General features: G+C 38.2%; 1 protein-coding gene across 1 annotated transcript in view; it reads left to right on the top strand.

The window, feature by feature from the left end:
- Nucleotides 1-11,985, top strand: part of HCRTR2 (hypocretin receptor 2) — a 193,198-nt gene extending 181,213 nt beyond the window's left edge. The window contains exons 5-7 of the mRNA XM_073589446.1: nucleotides 1,811-2,034; nucleotides 6,591-6,712; nucleotides 11,369-11,985. Of these exons, the coding sequence (XP_073445547.1) occupies nucleotides 1,811-2,034; nucleotides 6,591-6,712; nucleotides 11,369-11,595 (573 nt within the window). The 3' untranslated portion in view covers nucleotides 11,596-11,985. The remainder of the gene's footprint in view (nucleotides 1-1,810; nucleotides 2,035-6,590; nucleotides 6,713-11,368) is intronic.
- Nucleotides 11,986-14,198: the final 2,213 nt, after the last annotated feature.

Genomic DNA, 14,198 nt, shown 5'->3' with positions numbered 1-14,198 from the left:
ATCCAAACAAGTTCAAGCTGCCCTGCAGTCCGAGGGTACAACAGTGTCAACCCGTACTATCTGTCGGCGTCTGAATGAAAAGGGACTGTATGGTAGGAGACCCAGGAAGACCCCACTTCTTACCCCGAGACATAAAAAAGCCAGGCTGGAGTTTGCCAAAACTTACCTGAAAAAGCCTAAAACATTTTGGAAGAATGTTCTCTGGTCTCTGGTCAGTAGAGCTTTTTGGGCAAAGGCATCAACATAGAGTTTACAGGAGAAAAAAGAGGCATTCAAAGAAAAGAACACGGTTCCTACAGTCAAACATGGCGGAGGTTCCCTGATGTTTTGGGGTTGCTTTGCTGCCTCTGGCACTGGACTGCTTGACCGTGTGCATGGCAATATGAAGTCTGAAGACTACCAACAAATTTTGCAGCATAATGTAGGGCCCAGTGGGAGAAAGCTGGGTCTCCCTCAGAGGTCATGGGTCTTCCAGCAGGACAATGACCCAAAACACACTTCAAAAAGCACTAGAAAATGGTTTGAGAGAAAGCACTGGAGACTTCTAAGGTGGCCAGCAATGAGTCCAGATCTGAATCCCATAGAACACCTGTGGAGAGATCTAAAAATGGCAGTTTGGAGAAGGCACCCTTCAAATATCAGGGACCTAGAGCAGTTTGCCAAAGAAGAATGGTCTAAAATTCCAGCAGAGCATTGTAAGAAACTCATTGATGGTTACCGGAAGCGGTTGGTCGCAGTTATTTTAGCTAAAGGTTGTGCAACCAAGTATTAGGCTGAGGGTGCCAATACTTTTGTCTGGCCCATTTTTGGAGTTTTGTGTGAAATGATCAATGTTTTGCTTTTTGCTTCATTCTCTTTTGTGTTTTTCATTTAAGACAAATTAAACGAAGAAAATAGTACCAAAGAATTTGTGATTGCAATCACTTTCAGGAAGAAACTGAGTATTATCTGACAGAATTGCAGGGATGTCAATACTTTTGTATTTGTATAGTTGTGTAAAATTGAATATAAAGTGACATGTGCAAGATCATTAAAGAAAATAAATGACCCAAAATTAAATAGAAATAATAAATAAAGTAATCTACTTTGAACAGCTAAGTGCCCTGGATAGCTACATGTATTTCTGACAGTGAAGCGCAGATATTGAATATATCAAGATGTTTTGAAATATTGTTCCATTTTTTCTTCATTTGCATACCATTTACTTGTCTATCAATCCTGTGAATTCCAGATTTCTACAAATTTTCCTTCTGAGTTGCGATGTTAATGTTAAGAACTGTATTTTATATATTTCTATAACAGATTTGTGTGTGTTGAATGAATAATTATCTTTTTTTAAAGTTTGCTCTAGTTAAATCAACCCTCCAGTTAAAAGTTATGAGGCTGCTTACTGTGAAACAAAAATAGTTTCTGCAGTCACATGGAGAACCTCTGTGAACTGCACCTCCCCAACATCTACTATGTCCCCTCCCCAACATCTACTGCTTCCCCTTTAGTGTCATAGACAGCTGACATGAATGCAGCACTGGTACTATTAGCACTGGTCCATCTTTTGAAATTGGAAATGTGGGAGGAATGGTTCAGACTTTTGCATTCACCTTGTGTGACTACAGCTACTTTTTTTGGTCCCATAGAAGGCAGCCTTAGCCCTTGGGTCCAGTAGCTATGACAGTAGCAAGGCACTTTATATGCTGTATATGCATTATGTATCTAGAGACAATTATTTTACTGGGCTGAAGGGTCATTTTAAGCCAATTACCTATTTTATTATGACAATAACTCTTAAATCTGGTAATTCCTTTCATGTCAGATTCCAGGAACTTCATCTATAGTTCAGAGGAAATGGAAACCATTGCAGTGTCCAATCCAATCAAAGGGGCAGGGACAACAGGCATTCAAACCTAGAATAAATGGTGTGGCTGCTGAAATAAAACAGATTCGTGCTAGGAGGAAGACTGCTCGCATGCTCATGGTGGTACTGCTGGTATTTTCGATATGTTATTTACCGATAAGTATCCTCAATATTCTGAAAAGGTGAAGTACTGTTTTTGTTATAATTTATTATTAGCATTATTATTCCTCAAATTTAGAGATGAGCGAATCCTTTGAAATTCAAACTTGCCAGCCTAACTAAATCTTTACAAAAATGTGATTTCTGGTGAATCAATGCACTGCAATTCAAAAGTACTTTGAAGTCTTAACTTAAAAGATGGGTATAACAGAGGTAATCTAGACTGTATCCAACTTTTTTATGCTTTTTAACATAAGCACAGCCTTAGTAATGTCAAGGTGACCATAACATATATGTCTAAAGGTACATTGATGGAAACGTTTGGTAACCAAATTCCTGTTGCTCACACACTAATATATTTCACAGCTCTGCTGTCAAAGCCTATTTGTACAGATTTTCTTAGTGTTTCATAGCTTTCTCTACCTATGTCTTTTGCTAAGATGTGAACTGTGATGACCTCTCACTGTTCAGATTCACCACAGGTTTATGATATTCTCTCCAAATTGACAGTGCTGTATATACAGTATCTACATATACATATATATACAGTACAGACCAAAAGTTTGGACACACGTTCTCATTCAAAGAGTTTTCTTTATTTTCATGACTATGAAAATTGTAGATTCACTCTGAAGGCATCAAAACTATGAATTAACACATGTGGAATTATATAATTAACAAAAAAGTGTAAAACAACTGAAAATACTGTATGTCTTATATTCTAGGTTCTTCAAAGTAGCCACCTTTTGCTTTGATTACTGCTTTGCACACTCTTGGCGTTCTCTTGATGAATTTCAAGAGGTAGTCACCGGAAATGGTTTTCACTTCACATGTGTGCCCTGACAGGTTTAATAAGTGGGATTTCTTGCCTTATGAATGTGGTTGGGACCATCAGTTGTGTTGTGCAGAAGTCTGGTGAATACACAGCTGATAGTCCTACTGAATAGACTGTCAGAATTTGTATTATGGCAAGAAAAAAGCAGCTAAGTAAAGAAAAAAGAGTGTCCATCATTACTTTAAGAAATGAAGGTCAGTCAGTCAGAAAAATTGGGAAACTTTAAAAGTGTCCCCAAGTGCAGTGACAAAAACCATCAAGCACTTCAAAGAAACTCGCTCACATAAGGACCGCCCCAGGAAAGGAAGACCAAGAGTCACCTCTGCTGCGGAGGATAAGTTCATCCAAGTCACCAGCCTCAGAAATCGCAGGTTAACAGCAGCTCAGATTAGAGACCAGGTCAATGCCACACAGAGTTCTAGCAGCAGACACATCTCTACAACAAATGTTAAGAGAAGACTTTGTGCAGCAGGCCTTCATGGTAAAATAGCTGCTAGGAAACCACTGCTAAGGACAGGCAACAAGCAGAAGAGACTTGTTTATTGGCTAAAGAACACAAGGAATGGACATTAGACCAGTGGAAATCTGTGCTTTGGTCTGATGAGTCCAAATTTGAGATCTTTGGTTCCAACCACTGTGTCTTTGTGCTTCGCAGAAAAGGTGAACAGATGAATTCTATATGCCTGGTTCCCACCGTGAAGCATGGAGGAGGAGGTGTGATGGTGTGGGGGTGCTTTGCTGGTGACACTGTTGGGGATTTATTCAAAATTGAAGGCATACTGAACCAGCATGGCTACCACAGCATCTTGCAGCGGCATGTTATTCCATCCGGTTTGCGTTTAGTTGGACCATCATTTATTTTTCAACAGGACAATGACCCCAAACACATCTCCAGGCTGTGTAAGGACTATTTGACCAAGAAGGAGAGTGATGGGGTGCTACGCCAGATGACCTGGCCTCCACAGTCACCAGACCTGAACCCAATCGAGATGGTTTGGGGTGAGCTGGACCGCAGAGTGAAGGCAAAAGGGCCAACAAGTGCTAAGCATCTCTGGGATCTCCTTCAAGACTGTTGGAAGACCATTTCCAGTGACTACCTCTTGAAGCTCATCAAGAGAATGCCAAGAGTGTGCAAAGTAGTAATCAAAGCAAAAGGTGGCTACTTTGAAGAACCTAGAATATAAGAAATATTTTCAGTTGTTTCACACTTTTTTGTTAATTATATAATTCCACATGTGTTAATTCATAGTTTTGATGCCTTCAGAGTGAATCTACAATTTTCATAGTCATGAAAATAAAGAAAACTCTTTGAATGAGAAGGTGTGTCCAAACTTTTGGTCTGTACTGTGTATATATATGATAATATAGCTGAATTGGAGAAGACAGGCAGCCTATTTTAAAAGTTATGTGAACTTCTCCAAATCACAAAATCACTACATTTAGCGGATTCTTAAACATTCTATGTAAGTCTGATCAAATTGATTCACTCATCTATACTCGAAATGTATAAGTTATTTTTAATTGTAACTTTATAATTTACTGTTGTATAAATGTTAGACTTGAAAAGATTGTAGATATTTTTACAAATCACAATCATTGTAGCCAAAAGTGAGGCATAAGCCATCTGTTTTCCCAGGGGTAATTCATTTCAGTCACTCTAGTGCAGCAATACAGCTGTGATTATTTTCATTCCTTTCTTTTATGCAAATAAGAAAGTATCAAATACAGTATTTTTGGTAATGAAGTAGTTAATTTTATTGTGGAGAAAGATTAGTTTTTAATTTTGTTTCCTTACAAAATTAAGAAATGTGGGTCTTTATTAGTTCCTCTCTACTTTAAAATTTGAGTTCATTACTTTTTATACTGGAAAATAAGGCATCAGAGTACAGGTATTTGTCCCTTTAGCTGTAAATACTAATTTCCTCATATCTTTTTTTTAAATTTAATTATCGCTTTTTATCATATATAGCATATTAAGCACTATCCATTAAAGTATAGCAATATACCTTCATTGTTTCATGATTAACTATATTGCGGACTATGGCCATTTTTGTTTTGCTAAAACAGTGTTCCCAAAACCGTGTCTCTCCAGCTGTTATAAAGCTACATCATTGATGATACCATTGTAGCCTACAACTTTAAGAGCATGATTGATATTGTATTTTTGCCACAACTGTAGAACCACAGATTGGGCTAAACTACTCTAGAATATGTGTGTAAAGTGAAGAAGATTTGGAACATCTCCTCTGAAGACCCTTAAATGTTTATTTTATGCAATTGGTCGTTTTTTATGTTTTATTCACCAGAAGGCTAAGTTTTCCTGTTACAGGGGTAAATGGGTGAACTATACAGCCAGCCAAGGGTTGGGAGCAGATAAATAGGGAATGAGAGTTAGCTCCTGGGTTTCAGGAGAGTTGGAGTTTAGCTACAGAAAAGGAGGACTTCTCTCAGTATTGAAACTGGTTTAGGTGTATATGAAAACAAGCAGACTCAAGAGGAGGTAATAGGATTCTGCAGTATCCAGCAACAGAGACAGCAGTTTTCCCCTCTCAGAAGTCAAATTAGGGCACCTGCAGCTAAGACTCTTAGGTACGGTTTTGCTAGTTTTAGCCAGACCTGGAGGTCAGCATGAAAGAAGATGGGGTCAGCCAGGCTGGAGCAAGTTAGTAAGGTGGTAGCTGGTGCAGCTCTCTTACATTGTTCACAGGAAGTTCAGCTAGGGTACAGTGGTCACAGAGAAACACAATGACGCATATGGCCCTGTGCTGTGAAATTGGAAGTCCTCAACTTATCCTCAACTTATCAATGCTCATCTTTCCAAAATAAAAAAAAATACCGTTGATTCAAATTTGTCTTGATATTTCAACCCATTTGAGAACCTGTGAAAAGTACTAAATAGGGTCTGTCCTAAGCATACTCCAATTCTTAGTTAGCAAGTGAAGTGCATGACAAAAGATGTCTTTTGGCTATAATATTTGCAAGGGGGTGGATACATTAGGCAGCAAGTGAAGCAACCAGAAGTTATTATTTTGAAGAGGGGAAAAAAGCAAGCATAATCCGCTAAATTTTGTTATTTAGACAATTCGGTTAAAATATTTCTAAAATGACAGGTCTTGTGGGAAGTTCTTGGTATGCACTGAACTGTACCTACCAAAAGTCTTCCAAGGAAGGACCACCAGTCAATTACCGACATAGTCATGGGTGGGTTGAACAGCCTAGACCACTTGGTGTGATACTAGAAATGAGTTATTGTAGCCACTGTAGCTGGAAAAGTTAATGTTAGTTATGATAGAAAGTTTTTAAAACATAAAGTGCATATGGATATTTTGGCTCTCATACTTAAAAAGGTTGCTCCTTTTCAATAAATTTCTCCCATGGCTGCATTTGCTGTAGATAAAAAAATTGTGTTGTACTCATATTCCCTGGGTCCACCAGCTTGTCTCCACTGCTGTTCCTACCATCTGTCATTGGCTGTAGAAGTGACACCTTGTCGATAGCACAAGTCTACAGGGTCTGTGAGAGTGATGTCAGCACTGCAGCTAATGCCAAACCCCACCAACAGAGGCCCAGATTTGCCAGTAGACCCAGGTACAGAGAGTACAACACAGTTTGTTTCTTTTTAGCAAACTATAGCCAGGGGAAATCTTGAATTTAAATTGAAAGGCAACCATTCCTTAATGAATTATTAAGACTATCCTTTTTTTCTGCTATAGTAATGTATGTTGTATTTTGTTTAATTTTTAGAGTATTTGGAATGTTTGCACAGACAAATGACAGGGAAACAGTTTACGCCTGGTTTACATTTTCTCATTGGCTGGTGTATGCTAATAGCGCAGCTAATCCAATAATTTACAACTTTCTTAGTGGTAAGTTTTTTGTGGCTTTTTGTTTCTTCTGAAAATGTACTAAAACCAATAGAATGAAAAAGTAAAAAGTGTTTTTGATTAAATTAATATTTTAAGTAAAGTGTTGACAGTCACCTGAAAGAATAATTAAAATAAAATAAGATTCTGCAGGTGAACACCTGGCTATGTGTCTCGTGCCCCGTCCTGTGTGACACAGCCAGCAGGCCGGTAACAAATACAACAGGACACGGCACGTGTAATTGTCAAGTGTGACGCGGCTCGCAGGCCGGTAACTAATACAACAAGACACAGGGGATAGGGAAACATTTACAACGGTGGGCCCTGCGATAGGGAACGGGGGATGTGGAGACCTCCTGCACTCCCCTGAGTCAGAGTCCCTAACACTCCTAACGTTCCCTATACAGGCTCCTCACCTGTCGCCGATCAGGATACCTGTCACTCTAGCATACCCTACACCTATTCCTTACTAGGGAGCTGGGTGGTGCAGGCACTGGCCCCACCGCTGTACTAACACCAACATGAGGAAAAGTGACAAACAGGGAAACACTTAGCTTTGCTCTGATGCACTTGCTCCTGGCAACAGAGTCCAACACCTGAGTGCATCTTCCTCCCACCGTGTCCAACACCTGGGTGCAGCTTTAGAGCAACAGCGTCCAACACCCGAGTGCCGCCTTGGAACAACAGAGTCCAGCACCTGAGTGCAGCTGTACAGCAGCAGTGTCTAGCACCTGAGTGCCACTGTCCAGCAACGGAGTCCAGCACCTGAGTGCAGCTTCCAGAAACCGAGTCCAGCAACTGAGTGCAGCTCTACACCATAGCTGCCACTCCACCAAGCTTTGCAAGAATTCTTCACTGAGACCATAGCTGCCACTCCACCATGCTTTACACGAACTCCTTGCTGACACCATAGCTGCCACTCCAGGACTCTGACTGACTGAGCTGTCCTGGACTCTGCTAAGCTCCTTCCTTCACCCAGGATGGTTGGAAAAGACCAACAATCAGTGAGAGCACATGACACACCTTTATAGTAAGCCAGAGGAATCACACCTGCTTCATTATCATGAGCAATGACACTTACCACCACCGGGGCAAACTAAACTGAAACTACAAAAGTGCAATGACCCTAATGGCCACCGGGGGGCAAAACTAGGAAAAAGACACCACTGTGTAATAACCCTTAATGGCCACCAGGGGCAAAACCAACCCTGAGCAAACAGCTCACAGAAAAAAAAGGTTACTTGTGTTTTTATCTGCCATGATCCAACATGGATCATGGCACTATGTCGATGGTGCCATCAGCAAAGATTTGGATTTCTGGATCACGGAGTGAATTAACTATACGATGGACTACTTGCTAGAGATGGGGTGCACCTTACGAAGACTGGAAAACATGTATTTGGAAGTCGCCTTGCTACACTCATGAGGAGAGCCTTAAACTAGAACAATGTGGGAAGGGAAGCAAAAGGCCAGAAAAAGCCATACACCTGACAAATGCTATTGAGAACTCTGCTATTAGAAGTGGAAAGGAAGAACAAAGACAAAAGAATCTAAATAATACAAATATTGGAGAAAGAGAAACCAATCGCAAACTAATAATTTTCTATTCTAATGCACAAAGCATGGGCAACAAACAAGGAGAATTGGAACTACTAACACAGGAAAAGAAATATGATATCATTGGAATCACTGAAACTTGGTGGGACAATACACATGATTGGAATGCAAGGCTAGAAGGATACAACTTATTTGCTAGAAACAGACTTGATAAACGAGGAGGAGGTGTTGCATTGTATGTTAGAAACACGTATATCTGCACAGAGCTTGAAGCTTCTGAGACTGGGAGTTCTGTGGAAACTGTTTGGGTAAGAATACAAGGACAGAACAATGGAAAGGACACCATTGTATGCTTTTACTACAGGCCGCCTGTGCAAGCTGAAGATATGGATGAACTCTTTATGCATCAAATGGCCTAGTTCTCCAAAAAATATGACATAGTTGTCATGGGAGATTTCAACTATCCTGAAATTTGTTGGGAATCTCTCTCAGGCAAAACTAACAGGTCAAGGAAATTCTTATCCTCTCTTGCTGACAACTTTATCTTCCAAAAGGTTGGGGAGAAAATAAGGGGATCTGCTACCTTGGATCGAATCCTTATAAACAGGGAGGAAATGGTTGAGGAGGTAAAAGTGGCTGGGATCCTAGGAGGTAGCGACCATGCTATTTTAGAAATTTGGATAACTAGACGAGGAAGACCTGTGAAGGCTCAGACGTCAAGGTTAGATTTCAGAAAGGCAGATTTTGAGGGATTCAGAGAGAGAATTGGAGGGATCCAATGGCTGGATATCCTTAAGGACAAAAATGTCCAGGAAGGATGGGAAATCTTGAAAAATGAAATTCTCAAAGCAAAATTGATAACAATTCCAAAAAGAGAGAAGCATTTAAGGAAACCAGGATGGATGAACACAGAACTTAAGCACATGCTTAAAAGGAAGAAAGAAATGTTTATAAAATGGAAAGAGGGAGGCATATCTAAAGAAGAATATAATGCTGTCTGCAGAACTTGCAGGGCACAAATCAGATTAACTAAAGCTGACAATGAATTGAGGCTTACAAGAGACGTCAAAAGCAATAATAAAGGATTTTGGGGATCAAAAGTAAAAGAAAAGTCAAAGATGCTATAAGATTTTTACAGGATGAAAATGATGAAATGGTAAGAAAGGCTGTTGAGAAGGCAGGACTTTTAAATTCCTATTTTGCATCTGTTTTCTCTCAGAAAGGAAATGTAACATCAACTGCTTTTCACTGTCCTATTAAGGGAATAGAAGAATCCAGGATATCTATAAAAAGAAATATAGTGAGGAAACACTTAGCTAACCTAAATGAATTCAAGTCTCCAGGTCCAGATGATGTCTTATGAGGAAAGGTTGCAGGATTTGGGAATGTTTAGCTTGCGGAAGAGAAGACTGAGAGAAGACTTAATAGCTGTCTACAAATATCTCAAGGGCTGTCACATTGTAGAAGGATCATCTTTATTCTCATTTGCACAAGGAAAGACTAGAAGCAATGGGATGAAACTGAATGGGAGGAGACACAGATTAGATATCAGAAAAAACTTTTTGACAGTTAGAGTGATCAATGAGTGGAACAGGCTGCCACGAGAGGTGGTGAGTTCTCCTTCAATAGAAGTCTTCAAACAGAGGCTGGACAGACATCTGTCTGGGATGATTTAGCGAATCCTGCTTTTGAGCAGGGGGTTGGACCGGATGGCCCAGGAGGTTCCTTCCAACTCTAGGATTCTATAATTCTAACCATTTTTGTGCTCTTTGTAAGCAGATTACAAAAAACAAGCATGATATTATAATTAAATTGCCATTTTAAACTGTTATTAGTATTATAGCAGCAATACCTTCACTGGATAACCATTTTTTTTTACTTAAAGCAGTATACTTCCCAAAATTTTTACTGACTAACAAGATACTGTATGGCTATTTTTTTTGTACACCAAGTTCAATACATTATTATTGAAAAGCCATCACATGAACTATTAATAATAATTTTAATGTAAAATTATGCAACCTCACACCAAACAAATGCACTTTGCAGCTATCACTGATTCATCTGAATCATAATTTTTGGAATCTGCAGGCAGTCCTTGGGTTACACACTGGATTCTAGATTTTGTAGATTTGCTCATAATCCAAATTTATGTTTAAGTTGGAACAGGTACAGAGCCTGTAAATAAATCAATACTCTGGTCATTGCTGACCTCTTAGACCACACTTCTGCTCTTTAACCATCATCTGGTCCTCTTTATTTCTCTACAGCACACTTTATCTCTGGCCCCATCACTACAGGCTAGGACTTCTGGCTGCTTCCAAGTTTTGGAGGTCACTGTGAGTTGTGATGTCATGATGTCAAAGCATGCGCCACAATCCTATGATGTGCAGTGGTCTTCAAGATTTGGTAGCATAAGGACATCCTGGTCTACAGAAAAGATGCCGGAGATGCAATGCACAATGTGGGAAAGAAGAGAACAAGGTTGTGGCAGCGAGAAGATGTGCAGTTAGAGCAGTGAGCATTAGTTGTTTTTTACCAAAACTCACCTCATATTCCGAATGCTAAGATTTAAATTTAATTTAATTTAAAAGCCAGTGAACTGTGTTATTAAAAGTGACATTTATTAATACAATGTCATAATCTGTTTTAATGGTGAAGTCATTTTGACATTACTAGGGCTCTGCTGGTGATAAATTTCTTGAAATGGGGTATATTCATTTCTGGGGTCCTCAGAGTAGAAAAATCATAATTCTGCAAATTTCATTTTTTGGCAAACTTGACTTTCAAAAGATTTGATCATCTCTATTGATAACCTTTACTGTAGGCAGTGAATGAAGGGTTATTTTCACATGGGAACCATGGGATCACTGTGCTCTCAACTATTGGGAGTACAAGTGGATGGATTCACAGTGTTAATAAATTTATCACCAATCCTGTGTGTAGATGGTACATTTTATTCATGGAACTATCCCTTTTCAATTAAGCATTAAGAAAATCTGTTACTTTTGCCAGAATTTTCAGCTTCTAACATCATAGGTGCAATCAACATCTTTAGACCCCTTTATAAAGCAATATTTAACATTGTTTTTATTTCTTTAGGTAAATTTAGGGAAGAATTCAAAGCAGCTTTTTCATGCTGTTGCCTTAGAGATAACAATAATCAAGATGAACATCTAACACGAGGAAGAGCCAGCACCGGAAGTAGAAAATCACTGACTACACAGATCAGCAACTTTGATAATGTTTCAAGAATCTCAGAAAATGTTGTCCTAACAAATATTAGCAGTCTGAACTCAAATGGTAATGGACAAACGCAAAACTGGTAGCATTTGAAATGAAGGAAATTCAGTATGTTGACATTTGACCTGGAAAATATACTGCTTTTACTTATAAAGTCATTGTTTTTATTATTTCTAAATGAATGTTAAAACACTAGAAGCCATAAAACTAAAATGTAGAGTTAATTTATGTAGCCAATAAAGAATGGCAATTCTATTAATAGAAAGCTTTAATGGAAACAGAATTAAAAATAACCTTTTACCAAATTGTTCATGTTAATCTGGACACACATTGTGATAGAATCTGCAGAGCAAAATAAAACTTTTTTTTTAATTCCGACTCTCTGTTCAAGACATACTAACAATCAGAGTATTTGGTCCCTAAACAGTTATTTTAAAGTCCGCATTACCAGAGAGATTTCACTCTGGGCATGAACTTCTTTTTCTAATACTGAGCATTCATAAGCAGGTAGCAACATATCAAGGAAAGTAAAACACGCTTATACAATAGCTTAGCCAATGCTTTGTGTGAGACAGTAAGCTCCAGCACATGTCGTCAACCTGCAGTGAGCCTACTCTAAGCTATTGTGGAGGAGTGCTCTTTTTTCCCCTGTGTGTTGCTACCTGCTTCTGATTGGTCAGCATCAGAAAAAGGAATATGTACACGCCCCCAGTGAAATCTCTCTGGTAATGGCAACTTAGACTTTACAAAAATTAACTGTTTAGGTGCCATATAATTTGATTGCTAATATCTGTACTATGACTAGGTAAAATAAAAATAATAAATACAATGTCGTATTCTGCGCTGTGGCACCAATTATGCCGTGTTTCCAGTTCAACATAAAAAATTTGGTGAACAGTCCTCTTTTAGAAAGTGGATAATGTGTATATATTGTATTACGATTTAACACTTACTGCTGCGCCAGTGATCATTTTACTCCAATTATGCCATAATTATGCCATAATCATTGTATATGACTTACACAATACATCTACTTTGCTGTTTACAAGACTATTTTTCAGCAAGGTATAATTAGTGAGTAACAATTTTTCTTGTAAGCTATCAAATTATGCTTAGTTCCTTTGCCATATGGCACCATGGCAAAATACTTGTCATTTTTTTTTATTAATCTGAATTAAATGGAAAAAAAATATATGCTTTAGAATTGTATAGAAGTTTTTAACTTAACTTTTGTAAGCTGTTCAAATTTCTTGATGAGCAGCATCAATACCTCAAACCTGGTGAACTAACACATCACAACTGGATCCTTAATTGTAATGCTACTACACAGGGTGGGCCATTTATATGGATACACCTAAATAAAATGGGAATGGTTGGTGACCCAGATTGGCACGCTGAATTTGCAGAATGGGCAAAACAAAAATTGGAACAGGACCCTCAGCTTACAAAGAACATTATGTTCAGTGATGAGGCAAACTTTTTTTGGTTGGGCTATTTATATGGATACACCTAAATAAAATGGGAAAGGTGACAGTTTTCTTGCGTAGGGAGTCTTGCATTGAAATCTGCTGCAATTACCCGGGTACTGCGTTCACCAGACATCAATACACTTTCTATCTGCTCCTCACGTGTTATCCTCTGTAACCTGTCAATGGCTGTAAACAAACAGAAACTTGTAAATAAGTCATGAAAGGATAAAGTTACGTTAAAACCAAGCACATCATTGTTTTTCTTGTGAAATTCTCAATGAGTTTGATGTGTCACATGACCTCTTCCCACTGAAAAAGTAAAGTTGGATCCAAAATGGCCAACTTCAAAATGGCCACCATGGTCACCACCCATCTTGAAAAGTTTTCTCCCTCCAATATACTAATGTGCCACAAGCAAGAAGTTGATATCACCAACTATTCCCACTTTATTTAGGTGTATCCATTTAAATGGCCCACCATGTACTTTAAATAATGGTGACATTGACAACATAAAATCTAGAAGTAAACTTTTTCATTTCTATTATACTGACAAAATTTCAAGGTCATTGATGCTTTAGGTCTTACATTTGTTACATTTTTCTCATGATCAAACTCAAGAATGGTTTAATCATTTTTAGAAAAGCCATCCATTTACTGTGTCACCTGGAGTTTTAAGAAAATAAGTCCTCTGTAATTTAAGGAAATGTTTGATGCCACTTACATGTATAAACCTAATAATAGGAAGCACTTTTAAAGAAAAATATTGCTAAATCTAAACACTTTTAAGGTTATGCCACTCAGGTTTAAGTACCATGATGTGATCAGAGTCATGTCTATGAAATTTGAACATTTTAAAGTATTAAGTGATTAGGAATTAACATAATGTTAAAGGTAAAAATAGAAAGGCTTCCTTTTTATGTGCGTTGAAAATTTGGTGTCATTAACCTGAGGACTAATTACTTTAATATTTATGAAAGAAAATGGTGTGAACATGTGTCAGACCTACTATTTGATGTCAATAGCTACTAAAACAAGGTATACTCTATTGATCTGTTTAGATGAAGGCAGAAGAAAGAGGTGCCAGGTTAAGGAAAGAGAGAGTACTTTATATTTCTCTGATACCTAGAATTTCACTTCAATAAATAATTTAATTTCGATATACTATATATAAAATACTCAATTGTTCGCAAAAGCAGAAAAGTACCTATATTTTTTCTGGA

This window comes from Dendrobates tinctorius, unplaced genomic scaffold, assembly GCF_039654945.1.
Source record: "Dendrobates tinctorius isolate UK_male_01 unplaced genomic scaffold, ASM3965494v1 ptg000107l, whole genome shotgun sequence".
Taxonomy (NCBI): Eukaryota; Metazoa; Chordata; class Amphibia; order Anura; family Dendrobatidae; genus Dendrobates; species Dendrobates tinctorius.
The sequence above is the reverse complement of the archived record's forward strand: the minus strand, read 5'-3'. Positions and strand labels throughout refer to the sequence as shown.